General features: G+C 44.9%; 1 protein-coding gene across 1 annotated transcript in view; it reads right to left on the reverse strand.

Moving 5' to 3' along the window:
- The window catches only part of LOC146861880 (uncharacterized), a 108,179-nt gene that overhangs the window by 10,275 nt on the left and 71,968 nt on the right, over positions 1–25,936 (reverse strand). Inside the window, exons 7-8 of the mRNA XM_085641051.1 lie at positions 1,981–2,097; positions 528–638 (exon numbers count right to left, since the gene is read on the reverse strand). Coding sequence (XP_085497177.1) covers positions 528–638; positions 1,981–2,097 — 228 coding nt within the window. The remainder of the gene's footprint in view (positions 1–527; positions 639–1,980; positions 2,098–25,936) is intronic.

The following is a 25,936-nucleotide window of genomic DNA, read 5'->3' on the forward strand; positions in this document are numbered from 1 at the left end:
GAGCTCTTGAGACCCACAGTGAGGGGGCCTTGCTGAAATCAGTGCAGGGCATGGAGAACTATCTTTCTAGCCTCACAAGCGCAAGTGACAGGTTTCTGGTGACCCGATTTAGATTTAATCAGCTTCACCATCACTTGGCTACCCGGTCTAGTCATGTTCATTCAAACGAGAGAATGCCCTGTGGCTGCAACTCCATGTCTCCACAGGATACCCTACACCTTGTACTTTTATGTAAATATTTTAGCCACGCCAGGAGTCAGTTTCTTTGACCCCTTTTAAAATCTCTGAAGTTTAGGCAAGCCCGAGTTGCTCTCATGTACTTACAGCTCTTGCCCAATGAACACACAGGTTTTGGAGTCACAAACTTCTTGCGGGTTGCTTTTAGGTCAAGACAATTAAGACCTGACTGATCTGGATTTCCTTTTATTTTAAATGTTAATGGACCTGTAATGAATGAATTTTATAGCATGATTTTATCTTTTATGGCTGTGTTTGCATCCGAATAAAGATTTATTTATAAAACTCACCATTCAGGCTGCTGGTGCTTTCTATTATCTCACAGTCCTGGGGATCAGAGGAATAGACATCTCCTTCTTCTTTTATGCGCACCATAACAACGTCTGGGTTAACCACATTCCCTATTTATAAAAAAAAGACGTAAACTAATCTGACATGCAATTTTCAAAACATTATCGTAAACCAGTAGGATTTGGGAAATCTAGATTATGCCATACTCCATCAGAAAGTTTTACCCAGATCTTGCAGGACCAAGAAACCAAATGTGTCTTAAGATATTGATCAATTGGTTCTTTGGGACATTTTCTCTGTGGTCCTTATGCACGTCTATCAATGGGGCCAATTAAGAAATGAACAACTATAAATGTCTAGTTATTTTTTTAACGTTATTTATATTTTATTTATACTTAAAATACACAGACTGGTAATTCGGCCTATTCCTTAAAGCTCTGATTTTGTTAAATAAGTGTAGTGAGGTGCATGGTGATTTATCAAACGGTTTGACTAAGTGAGAAGCCAGGTTTAAGTAGTAACTTAAATTCTGAACCTCATTTGATGAAATACAGAAAACAACATTTCTGATACTGGTAAGTTATTAGGATCTAATAATCAAGTGGATAAAGAGAAAGGTATAGGGCAGTGTGGGAGAGGTTATTTTAGGAACCAATATATCAGATGAGAAGGTGTAAATTTTAAATTTCAGCATGTAACATAAGGATTGATCTGAGTGAAGAAGGAAGATAGAAAGTTCAAGTGTTCAAGTGAATGAAATGCAACAACTGTAACGTGTGTCCCCGATGCAACTTCCAAGCGCTGCAGAGGGAGTAAGAGAAAGGACAACACGAGGGAAGGTGCGAGAAAGAGATGACACCGGTGTAGCAGGCATGCTGCTGAGGATGCTTGAAAATGCTGTTGATGGGGGTGTGAAGTGTCGATGAAAGGAATAGGAGAGAATTAAGGTCTACATGTTAGCTCATGTTTTGCTTTTTAAAGCTCTAAAGCTACACCTTGGTGGCTGCAGAGTGTCAACGGGGACTAGGAAGAAGGCAATACGGTGTGCGATGTGGATTGGCAGTGTGATATTTCTGTCACCTGACAACTACTTTAACACACAAAGTGAGTAATAGGAGGTACCTAATCTACTCTTGCTCATCTGCTAATTCCACCAACCAACTGCATGAACCTACACCCACCTTGCCCCACTTATGATCACACCGGACTACTAATTTAATCCCTCCAACACAAAGACACTAGAATGAATGCAATGCATGGAATGGCCTCTTCCAGAGCACAAGACTAATCCCAATAAGTAATAACAACAAATAACTACTGGATTAATCACTGACTCTAGGTTTCGGAGGCGCGTGTTGCCGCCGTAAAGTGATTCAAGGCCTCATCAGAGTACAATTCAATCACAAATTACAAATATGTCATGGGATGAGCTAAGGCATAGTCCATGCTTACCTGAACTTGGGGCAGTGCTGCTTTCACCTGCCTCTGCCGCAGTTTGGTTTGTTAAGCTCACAGTATACTCTTCCTCTTCATTTGGCAAATCAAAAGAATTATGGAGAAATGGAGTACCTGACAAAGAATATGCAAATCTGTTTATATATCAGAAATTACTAATTTGCAAGGGGTGACTGTGAAAAATATAGTTTGTAGGAACCCATAGTACAGACAAGATATCTTACATTGTTAGCGTTACGTAGAATTGAACTTCCAGACTTGCAGAAGCGTTTTAAAACTATTGATTAGAGTCTTCATGACGTTTATTTGTGCGACACAAGTGGCCAGATGTATAGGCAACTGCTGGCTTTGTACTATATCAAACAACCATAACAAATGCAAAACTACCATTTTATGATATCTAAGCTATGAGAAAGAGTAAATGCATTGATTTACAACATCTTAACAAATGGAGTGTGCGCTGAATGACAATGCGCCACAAAAAAAAAAAAAGCCCTGAACAACGCCCATTAGATAAAAGGGGCAAGTGGCTATGGCACACCACTTCTCTTCTTAGAGAACTATGTGAAACGTATTGTTAAATGCTAATAAGACATTTTCAATTCTCCCCCGCTTGTCGCTCATTTTCTTCCCAAAATGAGTCTTCATTCAGCCATGCACTGGGCCACCATCAGTACTTCTTCACCTTCCTCTCCATCGCTCCACTTGTCTCTTCTGCCCTCCTTCAGCTTTTCATTTGCTTCTGCTTTCAATATGTCAATTTCTTGCCGCCATAAGCTCAATCCACCTTAATAATCACCCTGCGACAACACACCTGTGACCTCTGTGCTACACCTACTTTGTAGGTCTGCATCAAAATCATAAATTAATTATTTTGTTGACAAATGAGTGGCACAGGCGAGCAGCGGAGGACCAAGTGGGTAAGGAAGAAAAGAAAAATGAGTACCAAAGAAGGGAGCAAAATGTGTGCTTTGTGGCTGTTATTGATATGGAACAAAAACACAGCTCTGTACTGGCCAATACTAGCATGGCAAGTGGGAGCTTTGTGACCTGACTTGCAGCTTCTCCCCTGTGAGGAGTTCCAACAATAAGTGTTAGTACAATGTCACAATGTTAAACCGGCTCTGCCTTCTTGTCCACTAAAAGTACTTTAATTATTACTGTGGTAGTGCTAGTGGCCCTAAATGAAGGTTACTAAGCCACATATGTCTAACAAAGTGCAACATGTGTGCGATTCATGGAACCTATTTACATATCTTCAATAGAGTGCTATAACTTTTTCACTGCAGATCGTCCTCGGCTGAATTGTCTGTTCGATGATCAATTCATTTTGGAACCATTGTTGTTTGCTCTGTTGGGGGTGGCATAAAGTGCAAAGGTACTTGCAGGTCCTGTTTCATTTAAATGTACACCATTTGAGATCAAGGATAGGTAACCTAAGTTAGAATACATTACTCAGAGTACACTTAACGCAGGTGCAACTTCACAACCCCCACATGCAAAAAGAGCAGATACATTGTTTTGCTCCCATTCAGGAGGCTAGAAATCACAGTATGTTAGCTCAAGGTTTAATAAAGCCTTTACAAATATTTGTGTGTGTGAATTCAAAATCATGAATTCTAATTCCAGTAGATTCAATCAAACCATTAGCCTCTACAATCCAATAAATTGGATAATATAGTCTTGTAAAATTAGCACATCTCATTTATAATGATAAAAACACAAAGTCCGCAGTGGCTAGCAACCATGACAGAAAAACATAAATAAGAACAAATATAAGATAATCGTTATAAAATCCAGAACCTTACTCCATAATCTACCACTACTTGGCTAAATAAACTCTTTGAAGCATACTGCTTTAAAATTATGTAGCCTATCCTGCAGCTTTTTAGGCAGATTTGGAAAATTGTTATGTTATGTCCATTTAATCAGACCCCCAGGATATTGAGGCATAGATAAGCAAATTTAGCGGCACAAAAATTTAAATTTAACGGCACAAAAAATTGAAATTTGGCGCCATTAATGTGCCTCTTTATTTTACTCGTAATCATTAATTTTCAGTCTTAAATCAATGGAAACTGTTTTAGCAGAGTATTCCACTTTCAAATAGGCATGTTTAAAGTGTCCGAGAGTATTTGTTTGCTATGCTAAGTCCCCGAGTCCTGTAATGGCTGGCAGCAAAATTTTTCACATGTTGCTGGCAGTCAATCAGAGAACCTGCAGGACTTTGACTTCCGCAGGAGCGATATGGCCCAAGGGAAATAAAGATCCCAGGGACAATTATAACTCTCTACTTTTAAATTGGCATGCCCGCGAGAGTCTAAGACACTCTTGCAAGCCTAAATGCACCCCTGTTGGGTCCCGAAACAAGAAGAGAGGGGATGTTTTGGTGCCCAATGCTGCTTCCTACTTCCAGTCTACTCTCGCCCCAGAACAGGGTGCAGGCACCCCTACCCTGACCAGTGGCATCAACCCTTCCACTCTCCCGCCACCGACCCTGCTTACCATGTTTTGCTATAATTCGATTTTCTCCCGGCTGCTCATGCACTTAAATCTGTGCAGTAAACAACAAGTTGCACATGTGATTATAATGACTGACCCCCCTCTTGCCCCCGCCTACCACGAATCCCCTCCACCAAGGCACCAGTCCTAAAAAAAAAGGAGGGGGACTAACCAAGTTAGGTGTTTTGCAAGTGACATCATGAAGTGTGCCACCATAGCACATGACGCCACGACACAAATAATGATTTTATCACTTTTTACACAAGTCTCCTCAGAGGGAGGGGAGTGAGGATTCAGGGAAGAGAAGCATGGACTTGTGAAAGTGTGCACGATTACAGTAAATCCCACAAACTGTTCATGGAGGGAGGGGTGCTTAGACCTGAAATTATTAATGGTCTTTTATGAAATCCATGTTTGATGGAGTCACATGAACAGAGGGGTGATAGGTTTCCAAAGTATTGATGCAAAACCAGAATGGGGGGCAAGCACAGTCCCTGCCAAGCACAAGGTATCCAGTTACACACAAAGTGTTCAAAGCTGCCACTGACCCCAACCACTGGGGAGGGCCTTGAGCAGTCTCTGCAGTAACCATCCTGGTACCGTAGGCCTAGACTTAGGCCCATATTTACAGAGGGGAAAAGTGAAAGTAACAATCCCAGCATGCAGTGGTGAGGCTTCAGAGACCTTGGTGGGTAGTTCACCCCCATCAGCTCGAGATAGAGGGACGCCCAATGAGTGCCAGATCAGAGACGGGGCTCGGTAACCTCCCTGTGTGTCCTCAGAACCCCTGAAGCATCAGTGGACCGACAAACTGATACCCATCAAGGACTCCTCCTCAATATCATTTGAGGTTGGATCCCACGTCATCACAGCGATATTGTGACTTTGTACAGTGACAACCTGAGGCTGACTGTTGCAAATCACTAGTTGCTTTTCTTGTTTGTCATGGTTTTGTTTGAACTCTGATGCATGTTGCGGAGGAATGTTGTATTTGGACTTGTACAAATACTCGGGGCCATGGTGTATTGGGTGGGATGATTTGCCCTACGCTTGTGGAATAATGGTTCAGTCTACAATTATGTCATCTTGTTTTAAAAAAAGGAACTGAGGGGGCTGAGCACGGCAATGAAAGGTATTACACTAACCTACTACATGCAGGGTCACTGGGATTATGCGGCAGAGGAAAACCAAATTATAGGCAGTCTCCACTAACATTTGCAACAAAGGCAAATTATGTGTCATAATGCTGCACATTTTGTGACAGCATTACCTCATTATTTTGGATTTTTTACTCCTGTTCACACTATTTGGGCAAAGGTTTCCCTCATTAGTACCACTTTGACACCCAAAATAGAGAAATACGCAACAGAAAGGTAGCAATCCACCCTTGTGAAGGGCCTTCCACTGTGCAGCAGCACATATGTATCTCGCTGCATTTTTTTGTAACTTTTGATCCGTTTGAGCTACAAAAAAAACTATTTTTGTTGCAATCTGCTGATTGGATTATGGGGAAATGCGGTAATTCGATAACTATGTGGAAAACAGCACACCGCAAATTCATACAATTCTATTGGGCCTGACTATATGTAGCCCCTGTCACTGTTGCCCCAGTGTGGCTCTGTTTTCTCACACTCAGTTCACGCATGGACGCTTTGGGCCAGTCAAGCCTGTTTGCCTGATAGGATGGAATCAAAACTCCCGGGTTTTGATGAGTGCACCTGCTGAGTGACGAGGCCCCGCTGCTGTATGCACAAGCACCTGTTATCTGTGGCAGCATCTCAGCAACCCGCAGTAGAACCAGTCACACCGGCCTCTTGGGGCCCCCACTGCCAGGTGGCCCCATGTTGTGTCTGACACCTGCAGGCATTCTAGCTGTTCAGAAAAGAGCTCAGTGGAAGCCAGCACCATTGAGCCATTGCTCACAATGTTAAAATTAAACTACAAGTCCCACAAGGCTGTTGGGTAAACAACCAGGACTCGCTGGTGGAACACATGGCACGTGGCCACCTGACAACTATGTTGTCCCTGGAGGGTGCCACCTGGTATAGCTCCAGGTCGGTCACTGCACCTTGAAGGTGAAGAGATGTCTTCTAAGCATGTCCAGAAGAAGAGTCTTTGCTTGCATCCTGAATTTGAAGAGCCCCCGAACCATAATTACACACAGTGACTGCCACCGTATGAACTTATTCAGTAATACGTGGTGAGGCGATTAGGTACACGAAATCCACCATAGAATTGAGCTAATAATCGACACCGCATATACAGAAATCTAACTGGTTGGGGGTAGGGTGACCAACTGGCATGAATGCAAATTCAGGACGGTAAGCGTCAAAATTCAGGACAAAGGGTCAAAATTCAAGACAAAACCTCGGGACAAAAGGTAAGTTTTACAGACACATCAGGGGAAGTTGCGCGTTAGTATATAAGTAAGTAAATAGACCACCACTTAAGTACAAGTCAAAATAAGTTCATATTAGGCTGAGACAACCGTGACTTTACGGTTTTTCGGTATGCGCGCAGGTTTGAGCAACTGTGCAGGTCTTTTTGTGGGATTTCATATGATAATAATCTAATCCAGACACATTCCTTTTGTAAAAATCGCGTCATTTTTACAAAAGTGCCGATTTTGTGGCAAATCGCGAAATTGCGAAATCCTGGAGGCTCTTTTTAATAGAGCACAGTGAATCACACACAAAGGTGTATCTTGGTGCTCGACTTCCACATAAGCCACATCTACTCATTAAAACAGCCAGGTTTTTAACAATCTTTTGAATTGAGCAAAGTCCACACAGCAGTGGAGGTAGCCTGGAAGCTGATTTCAAGCCATTGAGGCAGGATAGGAAAATGCTCCGCCCCCATATCTTGCGGCACGGATGCAGAGGATGGACAAAAGCGCCTTATTGCTGTATCACAGAGTGCGAGAGGGACAATAATAGCGTAGTTTGTCCCGGAGATGCACAGGGGACCTCCCCAATAAAGCTTTGTGGGCAAGACATCAGATCAGAATTGATCATTAAATCGCTGATAAATGGAAATATCTGGGATATCAAGGGTGAACAGACATTTGTTTTCAGCAATCATGGGTGCTTGGGTTTCCAAGATCATCAGACATTTGCCTTTGGTTGACATGAGGCACTGGTAAAATGCACTGTCAGGAATCCTAAAGAGTGAAATGCAAAAGGCAGATTATCTAAAGGTATTTTCTGTTGTGGGTTTTTATACTCTGTGAACGTTATTCTTGTTTCTCGTGGGAGTGCCCTTCTAGGTTGGGATGTGAAGTTTGAACTATTTTGGAGTTTCACTATAGAAGTCACATAAGTCTATTTTTAAATGTACAAGTCTTATGAATATTCAGTTCAATCAATAGTCCTTTATTCTGTACTTAAAAAATACCATAAAAGTACATATAAAGTTAAAATCAGAAGAATACGGTTCATAACACGTGGTTGGAGACAATTGGCCCAAAAAAATTCATTCAACACCGCCCTCTTGAATTCCTTAACCTTAAAGCAACCTTAATAAAATTCATAATGCAAAACAGTGTATGAGGATCATTAGCCCTTTGCAAGAATAATAAGGCAACCTTGGCATGTTTAAACTTTGCCTGTTTTAAAATTCCTACTAAAAAGCTACGCCTAGGTAAAACATAAAATGGGCATAATAGTACAAAATGAAGGGTATCCTGCGGAGACTTATTGTCGCAGCCGCAGGAACCCTTCTGCTCAACGGTTGAAGTAAAACCTGGCGGATCAGCCAGTAGGTGGTGTAAAAGGTTGAGCCTAAAACGAGTGATTAAAAATCTATCCTGGGCGTTATACATAAGAGCGAGATAAGGTTCCATTCCTTCCTCTGTTTTCACCATTCTATGAGCACAGACTGAGGTTTTACTTTCTTCCGCAGCCGCTCTACGTGAGGCTACCAGGTCCAGGACATTTTTTTTTACTCTCAATGTATCTTCGGGGATAATTTCCGTTGGATTGGTAAAAAGATCCTTACAACCAATTCCCTCAAGTGTGGACTTCACGTATTTTAGCCAGGGAATACTCATTTCTTTGTCCCTTTCTGTACAGTCTCTAATAATTTGTCTGCTCAGGTCTGCCTCGGTGTTGGACCAAATCTTTAGCCAGGCCATAAGAGGTCTGACCTTTATCAGGTCCTCAATGTATACCCTTCCTAGTTCTTCATGGATAATGTAGGCGGAAGTACTTTGTGGGGTCTTGAGCACCTTTCTCAAATATTTATTCTCCTCTATCTGTAACTGCTGAGTGCTAACAAAACCCCAAACTTCAGACCCATATACCACTTTTGAGCAACAGATTGAGCTGTACAAGTTCATAACTTGTTCTGGCGACCACCGGCCCAGCCTGCGTCCATAATTCATGATCGCTCCCGTCAAGGCCACTAATTTGAAACACCGATCTTCAATTAAAAATTAAAAATGTAAAAGCCCATCGAATAACAAGCCAAGGTAGGGGAAGGTCTGTACCAGCCCTAATTTGTGTGTGCCTATTTTGTATGAGAACTTCTTACAGGGTTTGGTTCCAGCCAACATGACATAGGACTTAGTCAGGTTTGCCGACAAGTCTAAGGTGTCCATAAAACTGACAAACCCGTCTATCAGGCGCTGAAGTCCCTTGGGGGTGCGGGCTAAAAGAACCGCATCATCTGCGTACAACAACACAGGGACAGGGCGGGAACCTACTCGAGGAGAATCTACTTTTAATTTGCCTAGTGCCTGGTCTAAATTATTACTATATAGGGAAAACGAAAATGGGGCCAAAATACATCCCTGTCTGACCCCACTATTGCAAACAAAAGGTGCCGTAGTGCCCCCTTCCAAATTAAAACGCACTTTGGCAGTGGTGTTCCAGTGCAATGCTCTCAGGATGTTAACCAAGCCCTGATCGACCCCTAATCTGAACATCAAGGCCCACAGCTTCTCTCTATTAACGTGGTCAAAAGCTGCAGTGAGGTTCATAAACCCAAGATATATAGCCTCATCGCTAGCTAGAGTATATTTTGCCAACAATAGATAGAGGTTCAGGCACTGGTCCGTTGTTGATCTCCCTGCCCTGAACCCGTACTGAGTATCTGTGATAATTTGATGGACCACTCGTCCCAACACTTTGGCTGTCACATCGATCAAAGATATGGGGCGGTAGCACTGGGGGTTATCCCTGTTCCCTTTTTTAAAGATGGGGACTATTGTTGCCGATGACCATGAACACGGGAGGCCGGTTGCGACCGCCGCATTTATCACACTTGTGAGAATAGGGGCCCACAGCTCCACCTTGCTTAAATAAAGGTCTGGTGGGATACCATCTGGTCCTGGCGCTTTGTTTTGCGTTAAGCCCTGGATACCCGCTATCACTTCCTCCAAAGAAAATTCAATCGTGGTAACCCATCGGGGTCCCTTCTCATCATCCTTATTATTCTCAGCGGTGTGGTTATATAAACTTTTAAAATGATCATACCATTGTTCTGGCAAAATGGTAGTACCAATTTCTGGGGCATTAGTGTCCTGAAAACATGGGTTATTTATTATTTTCCAGAACGCAGTTATGTCCCTTCTATCTGCTGCGGCCCTTAAATCTTCCCAGGCTTGTGATTGGAGGGAATATTTCCTACGTTTAATCGCCTTTTTGTATGTGATCCTACACAGTGCAATGCGTAACTTGTCCCGGGGTACAGTTTGCAAGCTAGATTTTAGCTCTTTCTGTGCCCGGGAACAATCTTTGTCGAACCATCTGGGGGTGGCGTTTACTCTCCCTTGCTTAGGGGTCTTTAGTAGCCCATCTATTAGATGCGCCACTTCCTCAAATGCTTCGACAACGGCAGGTCCCTCCACCGAGAGGTCAAGGCACGCCCCAATCACTCCATTCCCTGTCTCCATTAGGGATTTGTAAAAAGCGTCCCCATCCACTTTGGTCCATCTAAGTCGTCTCCCCTGATCCGTTACCCTCTCAATACTGGCTGCCCCTATACCTCTCCTAGCACTTCTGGGGGACAGGTCTACTAACTCCAGCACTAGGGGGTTGTGATCGCTGAATATACTCCATTCGATCTCTGCCCCTCTTATCCAGTCCTTAAATAGACTGGAGACCAATACGTTGTCTATGATAGAGCGACACCCTCTGCCCTTGAATGTTGGAATGCAGGGGCGTAGCTAGAGCCCGTGGCGCCCGGGGCCATCCCACAGACTGCCGCCCATGGCATCCTCAGCCCCATGACCGTTCGAGGCCAAGTCTCGACTCGAATTTCGAATCTCACCCCACTGTCAAACCTCAGGCACAAATATTTCTCACATGTATCACCGGAATGCCGGCTCCACACTAGTCCACCAACCAGTGCAAGCAAGTGTCAACCATCTGAACTCGCAGCCGCAGAGGGCCGCGCATAGCACTCCGGGGCCACTCGCCCAACCATACCGGTGTGATTCTTCCTAATACCTCCAAACATATACGTCAGCCTACCTGACTGTGGCACCCGCGTCCCACAGGCTCTCCCGAGGCCTGCCCAGCAACCATGCCATCACGCACATACTCACCGCGGTGGCCGGAGTCCGCGAGTCAGCTGACTCCAATGAATCCACAGTATAGGCCCAAGGTAATCGAGATCCGTGCCAGGGACTCCCACATCCCGCCACAGTCTGGGCCCATCTCTCACCGCCCCGACCCATGTGCCGAACGGCCTATGTCTCACCCCACCATCCACACAGAACAATTCCACAGGTGGGCACAGCCACGCTCAAATCCTGCTCACCACAGCATTCAACACACCCAATGCAATGTGTCCCCTTCCCACACATCGGTCTGAGTCTCAACTGCTCCCCTATCCCAGCAAGTGTGTCACTGCGTGGCAGCCACGCCGGCATAGCAGCTAAGGTTTCAGATTGCTGTGTGACATTTTTTAAATTGCAGTGCAATTATGAGTGACATTTCAACCACTATGAGTGACAATTTTTCGTGAGCAAAACCTAGCAATGAAGTCCATGGAAATGAATAAACAATACACATTATACCCTTTTGAGCTGTGAGAAACTCGAAAAAGATCTTTAAACTGCTGCAGTGCACTTCCTATTGATCACAGCACATCTGCTTTCCATAACTAGGTGCATTTTGTACTGTGGATATTGTATGTGCATTCATTCTGATAGGAAAAGACAAAACTATTAATCTCAGCATGCAAAGTGTTTAGGATTAACAAGTCAGGTTTCACAGTGTTCCAATTCACATGAAACACACAACAGGAAGCAGCTATGGATGGGCCACATTATCGTACTTGGTGTTAAGTGACACTCAGAGACACCCTCTGACAAAAATGTAATTTAAAGCCTTCTCCCCACCACAATAATATGAAGCTCCAACCAGGCTTGGACTGGCCCAAAAGCAGCAGCAAATGCTGCTCAGTGTGCACATTCACCCTCCTGCCATTAAGAAGAACCTGAGCCTGACCAGGGTTGGACTGGCCTGTTTGGATTATTGCCTTCACTATTGCTCACTGTTACTGCAGTAGATCCCAGGTAGGTTCTACTGTACCAGTCACTATTGGGTTACCACTAATCTGTTGTTTTTACTGGCATGATCCGTATTGTATTGTCCTGGCTCGGGGTCATACAAAAAGCCGAGATTTTTTCCCTCATCAGTGCATACTTTTAAGTGTTTTGAAGCTGCGAAGTTAAACATAACTGTCTCATAATTAAAGCAAATAAAGACAAAGCCCATAGTAACATGTATAAACTTTATGAAGAGAATGTTTTTTTAAAATAATTTTGTCATGCTTGAGCTTTAAATCAACATAAACAAATGACCAGTATGGCAGTATTTAGCATCCTTACCAGAGAGTGGGAAACGCTGAATGTGCCAGAATGGCTCCAGTGCTGCTCTCCGTGTTTTCTCAATTTAGTGCTGCTGGCGTCAATAGCAAGGCAGGGGCAACGGGAGGGTCTCTCTCTCGGGGCACAAGGCAGTCGCAAGGCGACCAGCCGCAAGGCAGACATTAGTCAAGTTTTTCCCAAGTTAGTGGCCTCAGTGGTGCTACAGGGAGAGGCTCTCTTGACCCTGGGGCAGAGGCGTCAGAGTGCGCAGCACAGACTGCTGATAGCCTGCAACATTGGTGTCTGGTGCAGAGCTCAGTCCAGCCAGCCCAATGTAGTCTGTGTGAAATCAAGCCAGGCCTGGTTCGTCACTAGCATCCATAAGGTATATAACTAGAATGAGCTAAAATTGTTACTGACACCCCACAGCACCATGCTGGTATCTGCCGAGTGCAGTATAGCACTAGTGTCTGGAGAGCATATCACTAACGCATGTAGTGCACAATACTTCACTAGCATCAGTGCAATATGCTAATGGCACCTGTACTGTTCAGTACATCACTATCATGTGCAGGGCTTGCTTTTTGTGTATATATTATATATGTCGTTACTAGTCTCTGGAACATGTGGTTGACATTTGCCAATCACATAATTAGCATGTTTAAAACATGCGTCTGTGAAACATATAATAAAAACCGCAAAGAATGGCATATAAATAAGAGACGTGGAGCGAGTCACTAGCACCAGCCCAATGTTACCAGATCAGACACTGTGCGTGCCCCTCGCAGCGGCGCTGACACAAGTTATAATAAACTGTGTACAGCAAAGTCAGTAACGGCTCTGCATGCATTGGCCAATGTAACACACACTTACTGAAATGTTCAGACTGTCTGCTTGCCGCACAGGGCTTCGAATAGTGGCTGCACAGCTGCAGCACACTGCATGATGCACTCGCCAGTCTTCTCCCAGACTGAGTCACTGACCCGTCCCCCAACTGGCCGCACCACTTTGTGCCTGCGATCATCATCACCACGATGTTGATGCCACTGATGCGCGGCGGCCGTGAGTGTCTCTGTGACAGAAATGAATCAGTCACTGACACTGGTCTTGATCTGGTCGCCCTTCTGGCAGCGCCGGGGGGTTTCATAAATGTATTCTATTGTGCAGTCAGCAGCGCACCGAGGACTGTCACTTGAGTTCCCCACCGAATCTGACCTACCTCACTTCCTCTTCCTTCAGGTCTTGAAGAGGCACTACGGCGGTCACATCCGGATTTAATCCCGGGCCCCCTAGTCAGTTTCAGTGTGGTAGTGCGTCTGAAAGCCGTGCGGCGCTGCAGGCCGCAGGAAATATGGTCCCGGGCATATTTGCTACATTGTAGCACACTCAGCCTGCTCCAGCGCAGAGGGCAGATATTTAAATCTTAATTTACTGCGGGGAGCAGCAGAGCTGGCATACATCATGGAACTGTTGTGAAAAATAACACGCATTTGATTCAGAAAACTCGCACCAAGCTTGTGCCTACAGCGACATGCTGGGAAGGAAGCCAGAAGCTATGCTTCCGAATGCCGCTCCTGCCGCCATTTACAGTATGCACAGTGTAAAATAAAGTCCACCTTCCTGCACATAATACCGCTCCCGCTGCACTTTCCCGCGCAGGCCTTTTGCGCAGCCTCCACTGCGGTGTAGTTTGCTGCTGCATTAAAGCGTTGCTGCCTCCTGCACGCCCGAGAGACCGCCGCATCTCTGAGTTCCTGTCTTTTCAATATTGTCAGGCGCTCGGGGAGGCAGGAAGGCATGGATGGAAAATAATGTATTAATCCGCATTCCTTCATTATTATTTCAAATTCATTTCCTGTTTAGCTGCAGTAAAGCCAGAGGCATAGCTACACTGACTGACAGTAGTGTCAGTGAGTGTCCCCAAGTAAACTACAAAGGCCGCCGCCCCCAAAATAGTGCCGCCTGGGGCGGACCGCCCCCACCGCCCCCCCCTAGCTACGCCACTGTTGGAATGACCTCCCCTCCACTTCCTATAGCCACAAGGTCTATAGTGTGTACTAGGGCGTGACTTTTCAGGACCCTATCCAATTCCATCCCCTCACCGGAGTGCTGAAAGTGCGGACCTTCCTCCAACGTGCAACGAGACCAGTCCTCATTAACAGGAATCCGGTTGGGGCACAGGTGGCAATTAAAATCACCTGCTAAAACCACTAATGGGGCCACCTCTCCCTTCCTCGAGGCTGTCTCTGCGCTTAATCGATTATCTAATTCACTTATTGTAGCTCCCTTCCCCTTGACTGCCACTGCGTTATACAAATTAATCAAAATCACATTTAGCCCATTTGTGTTGAACCCAAGGGCCTGAATATTATTTGTGGGCCAATTTAGGTTGGTCCATACTCCTTCCAGCTGCAGATCTACAAATATACAAAGTCCTCCCATAGCTCTTCCCGAGGTTGACTTCTGTGCAGGCACAGAAAAACACTTGTACCCCGCTAGATGAAAGGGGCTACAGTCTATCACCCAGGTTTCCTGCAAACAGATTACCTGAAACCTGGTGATATACTTCCTCCATTCCTGGTTGTCAAATTTTGCTGATAGTCCCGCTATATTCCATGATACCAGTTTTAGCCCCTCCTGTGTTTGTGTCTCTCTTGGATATAGTGTAGCTAGGTTATTGTCCTCTATCCTTTCACCTTTTGAGTCCTCATTAGACCTGGGCAGATTATATAAATTCTCTGGTCACTGAGGGTGCAGGAAGATATGATCCAGCCCCGCTACTGCCTCACTCCCTGATGACCTAACCACTAATTCAGGGGGATTTCCTGAAACAGGGGGGGCCGCAACACAATCCATAAGAGTCCCATCCGACTCCACAACATAGCTGGTGGGCACGTTCAATGCGGGGTGGTGAGATAAAGTTACAGTCTGGGAGATATTAGGGGAACAACCCTTTTCACAGAGTCGATTCGTGGGAAGGGTTCTATTGCTCTTTAATCAGTCCAGCTCCTCTAAAGACATAAGGGGGTCGAATCTGTTCCTCAGGCTAAGTGCTCCCTGATTTCTAAAGGAAGCATATGGCACTGGACAGCAGAAACCCTTCCCAGCCAAAGGGCTATCACTTCTGCTTCGGGATCCGGGGCCTGGACCAAAACACGGAGTTCCCCTTGGGTAGAAAAAGCTCAGGGGCAAAGATCTGATATTGCTTGATTGGCTAACCGGTTCCCAGCTTAATATATGGTCGACTACGCGCTGGTTCCTAAAATTTACCACCACACAGTCGCCGGTAGCATCTTTTGACCTGTTCCCCAACCAGCTCACCCTTCGGACAAACAGAATTTCCCCCTGATCATTCCCTGTTAGCGGCCTATTCTTGTTCAGCCAGAACATGGTTTTATTCTTGAGTTCATCGTAGGACTCTGTACGATCTGGCTTCAACTCCGGGACCCCCGTGAGTATAATTACATATGAGGCCGCTTCAGGGGTTAAGTTTATACAGGGTAGAGGGTTAATGATCGCCTTGGGGGGTGGCCCTTCAGATTGACACTGGGGTGGAAATTCTGGTGAGGGCTGCTTATGGGCTATAACTTGGGGGGTACGTGTTGGTGGGGCCAGAGTAACATCACCTGAGCTCACAGTATAGCCATTGCGAACACGACTAGTGTGTGGATAATGGGGGTTTGGGGACAATAGAGGGCGCTTGGCAATGGTGGATTGCCCTTCTGGGTTAAATCCCAAGACATTAAAGTATTTCTCTGCTCCCTTGAGTAGTCCAGTCGCGCTCTATTCCAATAGATGCATGTGATTTTCACTTTAAATCACACCCACACCCCTGCTGAAAGAGCTCTTGCTGGAGCCCATGGTGGACAAGGAATGTCAAGTTTCAGTAAGGAGCAGACCCGAAGCTGAAGCATCCACTATAAGTAGGAACGGGTTTGTTGTTTTTTTCAACATAAGATTCTGTAGACTAAGGAGGGAGCAATTTAAAACAATATAACAAACTTCTAATTCTCAGTCGTCCAAAAGTGACAGTGATCTTTAATCTCCATAAGGCTCTTGGATAATTTTTGGTAATTACTTTTTTAAAGTTGCTACCATCATTCTTGTACTAAGGAAAATGTAATCAAGATTCAGTCTCAGAACCTCCCAAACCTCTGTATGCATAGCCAGATAATACAGTTTCCCTCAGGACCTCCCATCACTAGACTCATTCACTTTATTTGTTCTTTTTTGCACCCATTAAGTTGTCTCTAAATGTCCCTCAGGGACTGGGAGCTGACCAACTGGATAAGCGCCCATCTCCAAATTGGAAAATTGGTCTCACATAGACCTGCCCTGTAGAATAAGGTAACATTCTGTTTCCAGGTTGGGATGGACTTTGAGTTCCAAATTCGATAACCATGCCCTGCATAGGGTGGGCTTAGAAGATTCTCCAAGTGATTGGTTTTGACAGCGTTAAGAGAACTAAGGGAGGTCAACTAGGAAGATGCCCCACAAAGAGACCAGCAGCTACCTCTGTGTCAGCTCCACTCGGTAGGTGGGACACAGGCGCATCGGTACATCAGATGCAGTATGGTATCAGTTTCAATGAAGTTTTCTGGATAGCCCTGGGTTCAGTGCAGAAGCATCATGACAACAAAGACCAAAAACCAGTCTGACCTTTGTTTGTATCATTAAGCCTGGCACCAGAAGTTATTGAGAATAAACATGTTCCTGTCATGTGCTGATGTTCTAAGGATTCAAGTGGTGAAAGTTTTATGGCATTCATCTTCACATGCTATTCTTCTTTCAGAATGAGAAACAGAACAATCAAAAGCATCCACAAAACATTTTCGATTTTCTAACGACAGACTCCTGCCAATAAATCAACGGTTTTCAAGCCAGGCAGCAAGGTCCATCAGGTAGGCTTTATTTTGAATGCCGACCTACTATAAAGTAGTCAGACTGCATCTGCCTCGCTACCTCATAATTAGCAGAGCGATAAAAGAAACACCATGTTATCTGACAAGGGAAACAACTCACTACTTCACACTTGCTGTACAGCTTCAGTGAGTTACCCCCACAATCAATTGCAAGAGTATCTAGTTTAATTTTTTTTATCTCAAAAAGAAACAAACCCTTGCTTTACTGTTCATTCAGCACTGGCTTTTCTTAATTCCTGTGTCTCTTTACCACTGCTCCCAGTCCCTACAGTCGTTGCCACAGACAGTAAAAAAAAGTGGTTACCAGTAAAGTGCTGTTGTGTTACTTGCTATGAAAATCTGCCTAGTACCCCTGCCCCTTACCACTCACTTTTCATCTTGCTGAATGAACCAAGTAATCTTTTTGTTGATCAGTTGAGAGCAGGCTGGCGATTTTATCCTGCAAAACATCTTAACTTCTTCTGAATTCGTTTTCTGTTTTTATTGCTGTGGATAGTGTTATATGTGAGTCACAATGATAAACAGTAAAATGCATCTATCTTCAGTTCCAAACTTTAGATACAGCTACTAATACATACATTCAAATATGTGTGTTCCTGGTGTTGTTTTAATAGGTTGAACAAAACCTTCACCATCTCCTATCCAGGAGAACAAATTACTTACCTTCGGTAACGCCTTAACTGGTGGAGACTCTATATAGGAGCAGATTCCTTACCTTATAATTATCCCCAAGCGTCAGACTGGATTCGGAAATGTTTCTTGAGCAGTACCCCTAAACGCCAGTAGGTGGCATCATTCAGCTCTGCATGGCGTCGGTGGCCTTGTCTGCGCCGAAAGTGACATGAGCGGTGCCTATAAAGGTGCCACACCAGCGCGCTGACGTTAGTTTCTTATCTTGACTTTTCATGGCAGATGCAAGGAGCCATTAATCACACTGACCACTGGTGTGGAATACTAGGGCCCTGAAAGGGGAAAGCCCTGTCCCTAGAAATCCGTTCGCAGAGTGGGGAGGATGGGTGGGTCGGTAAGGAATCTGCAGCTAGATAGTCTCTACCAGAAAAAGCATTACAGAAGGTGTAAGGAGGAGTGTGGCTCAATGGTTAGAGCGGCAGACCCTGAAGCAGAGTTCTGGCCAGGGACCAGGGTTCGATTCCCGCCTTGGCGGGGCTCGGGCTCAATTTCCTCGGACCTGTCTATTCTCGCCTCGTGCCTATTCTAATCATGGGCCCCACGCTGCAACTCTGGGCAATAGCTTGCTTAGCCTCCACACCGTCCCCAACAGCGATAAGGATGCCTGGCTTCACCCTGGGGGTGCCCAGGAGTGGACACTTCACAGGGAAAGCCAGGAGGGGTTCCACAGCGGTATGAGTATCAGCGCCAGGAAACCGCAAAAGGCGACACCGCAAGGTGGCTGTCTGGTGACAGTGCGCTCTATAAGTACCTTGACATTTACATTTAAGTAACTTGTTCATTTGATAGAGACTTCTGGCCGCAGATTTCTTACCTTAGAATAGATACCCAAGCAATACCTCCCTGAGGTGAGTCTGCGGACTAATTTCACAAGAGAAAGTCCTGCAGGACCGAATTGGCAAAATGCTCATCCCTATGGGCCAGAATTTCCAAGCAGTAATGCTTGTTAAACGTGTACAAGGATGGAAGCCCGGGTTGCTGTCTGGCAGATGTCCAGGACCGAAACTCCGAGTGCTAACGTAGTGGTTGCAGCTTTAGCTCTGGTGGAATGAGCACACAAAACCTCAGGGGGTTGCTTCTTAGCCAATGCATAGCAGATTTTGGTACAGAGCAGGATCCATCGTGAGAAAGTCCTCTTCTGTACAGTCCGTCTTTTCTTTACTCCGACATACCGTGCAAAACAGTTGGAAGTCAGCGAGAAACTCATGTGCGGTCAAGGCAGAACGACCAAGCTCATTAGGGTCCGAAAGTTACGTTTCTCCTCTTCCTTGGAAGGATGAGGTGGAGCGTAAAAAGTAAGCAGAGTGATGGACTGGCCTACGTGAAAGGGAGTGACCACTGTTGGGAGAAAGGAAGCCCTTTTAAGAAGCATGTCTGGGTAGATGTTCAGGTAGGGAGGCTTGGATGACAAGGTCTGAAGTTCACTGACCCTCTGGGCAAATGTTATTGCCACCAGGATGGCTGTCTTGATGGTGAGGAGCCTGAGAGGACAGGTGTGCGATGGTTTAAAGGGAGCACACATCAAGAACATCAGCACCAGATTAAGATTCCACTGAGGCATAATGAAGGGAGAAGGAGGAAACATATGTTGCAAACATTTCACGAACCTATGTACAATAGGGGATTGGAAGAGGAAAGATTGCTCAGGAAACCACAAAAAAGCAGATATAGCAGAAAGGTATCCGTTAACAGTGCCCAGAGCATAGCCCTACTGGGAAAGGGAAAAAAGACACAGAAGAACCTGAGCAAGGGGAGCAGAAAGAAGGTCAACTAGTTTCTCTGCACACCGTGGCACAAATTTGCCCCAATGGCAGGCATATATCGTTTGGTGGAGGGATGCCTGGCTGCCAGAATAACATTACAGACTTCGGGAGGAAGGTCGAAAGCTGTCAACTGTCGCTGGAGAATTCTCCCCTGCTGCTATCACAGAAGATACTCAGGGGCTGCCTGATTGGAGGACCGATGAACATGCTTGGGATACCAGACTCTCCATGCCCAGTCCGGAGCCACAAGGATGACTTGGGCCCAGTCCTCCCTGATCTTCTTCAGAACTCTGGGCAGAAGTGGTATGGGCAGAGAGGCATACAGGCCTGAACTCCACTTGAGACGAAAAGTGTCTCAGAGCAAGAGCCGCCGTGGAAACTACAGATGTAATCAAGGCTATCCCCACTGTTGAAAGAGACCTTGCACCACCTCCAGAAGGAGACGCCATTCGTCATCCGCTAGGCATCATCGGCTGAGTAAGTCAACTCTGACGGTCAGAGAGCCTGCCAGATGTTGAACCACCAGAGATATGCTCTGATGTTCCAGCAATGTCCAGAGACAAAGGGTCCACAACTCCACCCGCCCTGTTTGTTGCACTATCATATGGCCATGGTGTTGACCGTGAACACCTGGACTAGCCTTCCCTTTATGGATGGTAGAAAGGCACCCAGAGCTCAATAAATTAAAACTAAACCTGGAGCCCCAACAGGATGATGTGGAGTCTGGATTCTATCACAGACCAGAGGCCTCTGATCTCCACTTCTCCCAGATATCCGCCCCACTCCAGGAGTAACGCATCTGTCACTACCATCATATCTGGTTGGGGAAGGGAGAGGGATCTGCCGCTAACCCAATTGCTGTTCGTTAACCACCACTGCAGATCTCTTGCAGTTCCCTCCAAGATCTAGACCATGTCGGAGAGATTACCCTGATGCTGTGCCCACTGAAACTTCAGGTCCCACTGCAGAGCCCAAATATGCCAGTAGTTGTGTCAAAAGCAGGATGCAGGAGGCCATGATGCCCAGAAGCCTCAGAGTCAGTCTCACCAAAATCCAGGATAGAGGCTGAAACATCTGTATTATAGCCTGAATACCCTTGACTTGCCATTCGGGAGGATAGGCTGGAAACTGCACTGTGTCCAGAACAGCTCTGAAGAAAGAGACTGTTTGAAAGGGAGTCAGTTGTGACTTTGGAATGTTGCTAGTGAAACCTAGTGAATGTACGAGGTGCGCCATTGTCTGGAGGTGGGAAACAACAGTCTTGGGCGAGCTTGCCTTCAACAGTCAATAGTCGAGCTAGGGGAGGACTGGTAGCCCTTATCTTCGCAGATAAGAAGCAACCACTGCCATCACTTTGGTAAACACCCGAAGGGTGCCGGTAAGGCCAAAGGGGAGCACAGCAAACTGAAACTACTCATGACCTACCATGAACCGTAGGTAATGTCTGTGGGCAGGCAGAATGGGGATATGAAAATATGCATCCTGCAAGTCATCCAACATTACCATCCAGTCTCCTGGGTCCAGGGCAGACAGAACCTGAGCTAGAGTGAGAAGTTTGAACTTCTTCTTCTTGAGAAAGAAATTAAGGGAGCAGAGGTCGAGGATAGGGCAAAGACCTCTGTCCTTCTTGGGCACCAGAAAGCAGTAGGAATAGCAACCATGACCTTCTTCTAGCGTCAGCACTCACTCTATGGTTCCCTTATTGAAGAGAGCCGTCACTTCCTGGCAGAGAAGGGATAGGTGGTCTCCTGTCATACCTAGGTGGCATGGAGGGAGAGGTAGTTTCAAAGGGGAGGGAGTAGCCTCTTGGGACGATCTGCAAAACCCACAGGTCTGATATAAATCGCCAGTGGGACAGGTAATGGCGAATCCTGTCCCCCATTGGGTGCTCATGGTGGTAAGACAGCACACTATAAGGGTTTGGAGTCTGCGGCTGCAAGGGGAGTGGTGGACTGGCCTTATGTCTGGCTGCCCAATCCACAGGCTCTGTGGATATCATGACCTCTGCCATGCAGAAGCTGGGAAGCATGCACACTGCGGTGGCTGGGCGGGTAAAGACACGGCTGGAAGCCCCTTCCTTGGCAATGAAAGGAGTGAAAGGCAGATTGGGGTTGATGAGAGCCCATGGAAAGGCCCAAGGACCTGGCCATAGCCCTGCTGTCCTTAAAGCGCTCCAGCGCAGAATCCGCCTTGTCTCCGAAGAGACTGGAGCCATCAATGGTCATATCCATAAGTGATGTTTAGACATCCCCAGAAAAGCCCGTAGTCCTTACCAGGCATGACGCCATAGGGCCGCCATTGACTAAACTGATCTGCCCAGTGAGTCAGTGATGTCCAGTCCACAGCTAATGATAAACTTAGCTGCACCCTTCCCGTCAGCAACAGCCTGGGAGAGTACGGCCTGAGTCTCCTCCGGAACAGCTGCAGCACCTGCACAACTGTTTCCCACAGAGTGTGGGAATAAAGGCCCAAAAGGCAACACCAGGCCATGGAAAAAAGATAGATAAGATTTTTATTGTGTCAAATTATTAAAAACCATCACTTTATAAAAACCACAGTCAAAATAGAATACATAGCGTGAGCATTCAATAGATTAAACACGCAACTTTGTTAGGGACCAAACTCTCTAAAGTGCAAGATACAATAGTAATCACATAAAAAGAGCGAAAACCGAGTCTACAATTATAACAGATGTGGACTGTCCCAAGAATCACTATAATATCTACTAAGCCAATCACTGTTACTAGGTGTGACAAATAAGCCCCACCAACAATCTTTATGTGATCTTACTAAATCACAATAGCGTGTTTCCTGCAAGTTTTTTTTTTTTTTTTAAATGAGAAAATCAATGCCCTAAGGAATGTTACATTTTAACAAGGGTCCAATAAGCAAATTCAGCACATAAAAACAGCAGATACTGCCTGGCCCTTTAACCATGTTAAAAAACCCCAAACCATTGTCTCTGCAATAATACTTCATTCATTATTACAGTTCCATTGGCACCTAATATACAAAAATACTTCCTGCATTTGTCAGTCTTACTCCCAAGATGTAACTGATATTCCAAGCCTGTGTAAGCACATAAATAGGAAATAATATAGGAAAAATGTAAAAATTCAAAGTGCCCCATATAAAATGTCAAGCAAGAAGAACAAAAATACATCTTAATAACACTAATGATTAAAAGCTTTCTGGCGCCAAAGTCAGTAATGTTTGTGCTTCTTTGAGTAAATTCACACATTGGGCAGATATCTGCGGGCTCACACCACTCAGACATGCGAAGATCCCCTTATTGCATTGCCTTAAGCCAAGTTTGCAAACAGGCGGTTTCAGCCAGAAGCATCATTGATTTTTAAAAATTGGGCAGAAACATAATATGTGGGCGAGACTTTCCTTCCTAAAATTACGTAGACAGCACTTCCGCTCAGTAGATCCTGATAGTCTTCCAAATTTATAAGCTTTTATAGAAATTAAGCCACATCTCAGTCTCAACAGCTCTTTCTTGACTGTTAGTTTCATGTGGGAAGCTAAATACGTGGCCCTCCCTGGCTCTTGATACAGTGAGTCACATAAACTGGTGTGAGCTTTTCAAGAGAGTTCTTGAATGTCCATGGTTCTTGATTGAATCCTCTCCATTTTTTTATTCAAAAAGTTTTTCTTGGGTTGTCTTGGAATAAAGCAAAAAAAAAAACCAAAGGAAAAAGAGATCGTGACAAGGCATTATAACTGAATACATAATGTTCAGACAGCATGAACAGGATCCGATGGCCATCTCTTATGTCATACATAAGAAAGAAACAAAATGTGAGACCAATATATATAGCACTGCAATAGTGATACAAAACAGACCTACAAAATGGAAACACAAAAAAAGAAAAGGGAAGGAAACTATGGAGTGGTTCACTGAAGGACCTCTTGCAGACAATTGTGTATGGATCTAATGGTCAAGTATAGGGAGATTAGGGTCAGAAAATAGTACATTTACAAGTGACAAATATGTATGGATGTTTGAGTAGACCAACTTTGGTGACAATAAGGGTACAGAGTGGATCCACAGAATATAGGGGTGTGATGATAGAAAGTTAATCCAATGTCTGGGACCAGGCGATGACACCCGTCCAGCATAGGAAGGGGAAAGCAGACCATGATTCATGAGGGATCAGGAAGATTTTGTCATAGAGAAGTAGGTGTCTAAGGATGACCATACACTGTTGTTTTGAAATTTCCAAGGGGAATTGTGAAGAGAGATATTATCTGCACTTCTTAAGAAGGAGATCCAGTTGAGCCAGGCATTAAAGGAGGAGGCAGCAGTATTTTTCCAGTTGGCCAATATTGATTTACACACCTACGTCAGTAGTATGTCCACTAGGAGTCTATCATTCTGGGAATGGATGTGGGGATCTAGAAAGCCTTGAACCAGTGAAGGAAACTTCTTACCAAGACGGACCCCACAGATAGTGTGGATAAAGTCAAACACACTGTCCCAAAAGGAGGAGACCTTAATGCAGTAAAATAGAACATGACAGAGGTCCCCGGTAGCTACATTACAGTTCCAACATAAGAGACATTTTGTGGAGCCGAGACGGAGTCCAAATGGATCTGTGTAGGAGCCAGTACTTTGTTTGCGACAGTGCGGGAGATATTTTGTGGGATACGACTGATTTTCAAATACGTTGCCAGGTATCCGGGGGGATGGTACCATGGCTATTCAATTTTTTAAGACAGATTTCATGGAGGATGTGGATTTAGGTAATAAGAGGTGGTAGAACTTAGAGACTTGGTGGCCTGATTTGTTAAACGTTATTATTGTATTAAGGATGGAAGGATCTTTGTCTAGGAGGTTTAACTTGGACAGGCTTGCTTTGAGTTTAAGGAAGTCATAATAATCTATGTCTGAAAGTTTGTATCGCTGTTTTAATTCACTGAAGGAGAGCGGGGAATCCCTGGAGCCCAGTTGTCTTAAGAAGTGGATGCCTTTCGATGCCCACGATTTCCAGAATATTGCCTTTTCTTTAATTTTGATCTTTGAGTTGTTCCATAACGACATCTTATTAGAATGGGTGAAAGGGGTCTCTAGGAGTTTAACAATATTTGTGAGCGCTCTTTTAGTATTGGAGAAGATGTAAGGGGTAAAACCTTACTGGATAAAAAAAAAAGTGATAGGGTGAAATGTACCGAGTAATTCCTTTTCGACTAATAGCCAGGAGGGAGTATAGTCAGAGGGTAGGGAAAGCCAAAGAGAACCTTGTCTGGCTAGGAAGGCGGATTGGTACTTTTTGAAGTCTGCCATGTTAACACCGCCTAAGTGGACTGGTAAGCGTAATTTCTTAAGAGATATTCTCACTCGCTTGTTTTGCCAGATGAATTTAGTTATTAATTTGTCCAATTTGTGATGAAATTCCTTCGATAGCACAAGGGGTAACACACTGATCAGATAGTTTACTATCGGTGTGATCATAATTTTTAACGGTCTCAATGCGGTCACCACCAAGTGATAAATGTGGGATTCAAACCCTCAACAGCACTTCAACTTTTTTTAGTGTTAGCTTTTTTTTGTGGTGGAGTGATTCTAATAAGTCCGCATTGAATTCTAGGGCCAGGTATTTAATGAAATGGAGCTGCTAATCTAGACCCATGGATTTGAACAGATCACTCATGACCCATGATTTCAGACTTGTCTTTATTAAGTTTGCATCCAGACACGCAGGCATAATCCTCTATTGATTTTAGCAGAGTAGGGATTGAGTGAGATGCATCTTCGGTCAAGATCAGTATGTCATCCGCATATGTGGCCACTTTTATTTTAGTGTTATTGAAAGAAACTCCAGCTATATCGGGATTTGCCTTGAACCTGAGAAATAAAGGTTCTAGTATCAAGATGAAGAGTGATGGAGAAAGGGGGCAACCCTGACAGGTACCCCTCTCTAAACTGAAGGCTGAGGATAGGAGAGCATCCGAACGTACTCTAGCGGAGGGGGGCACTATATAAGGCCATGATCATTTTTGTGAAAGTGTCACCAAGAATATATTTTAACAGGGCTCTCGGAGAAAGGACCAAGAGACGCTGTCAAAAGCCTTATCAGCATCAAGGGTGATGGCTACAGTGTCTGATAATGCAAGCTTTGCTTTCTCAATAGTGTGGCAGAGAAGGATAGTATTGTCACTTGAGAGTCTGTTTTTCATGAAGCCCACCTGAGAGTGATTAACTAAAGACGGCAACTACGGCTCAAGTCTTTTACACAGTATTTTGGCATAGAATT

The sequence above is a fragment of the Triturus cristatus genome, chromosome 2_2 (assembly GCF_964204655.1).
Source record: "Triturus cristatus chromosome 2_2, aTriCri1.1, whole genome shotgun sequence".
In the NCBI taxonomy this organism is placed as follows: Eukaryota; Metazoa; Chordata; class Amphibia; order Caudata; family Salamandridae; genus Triturus; species Triturus cristatus.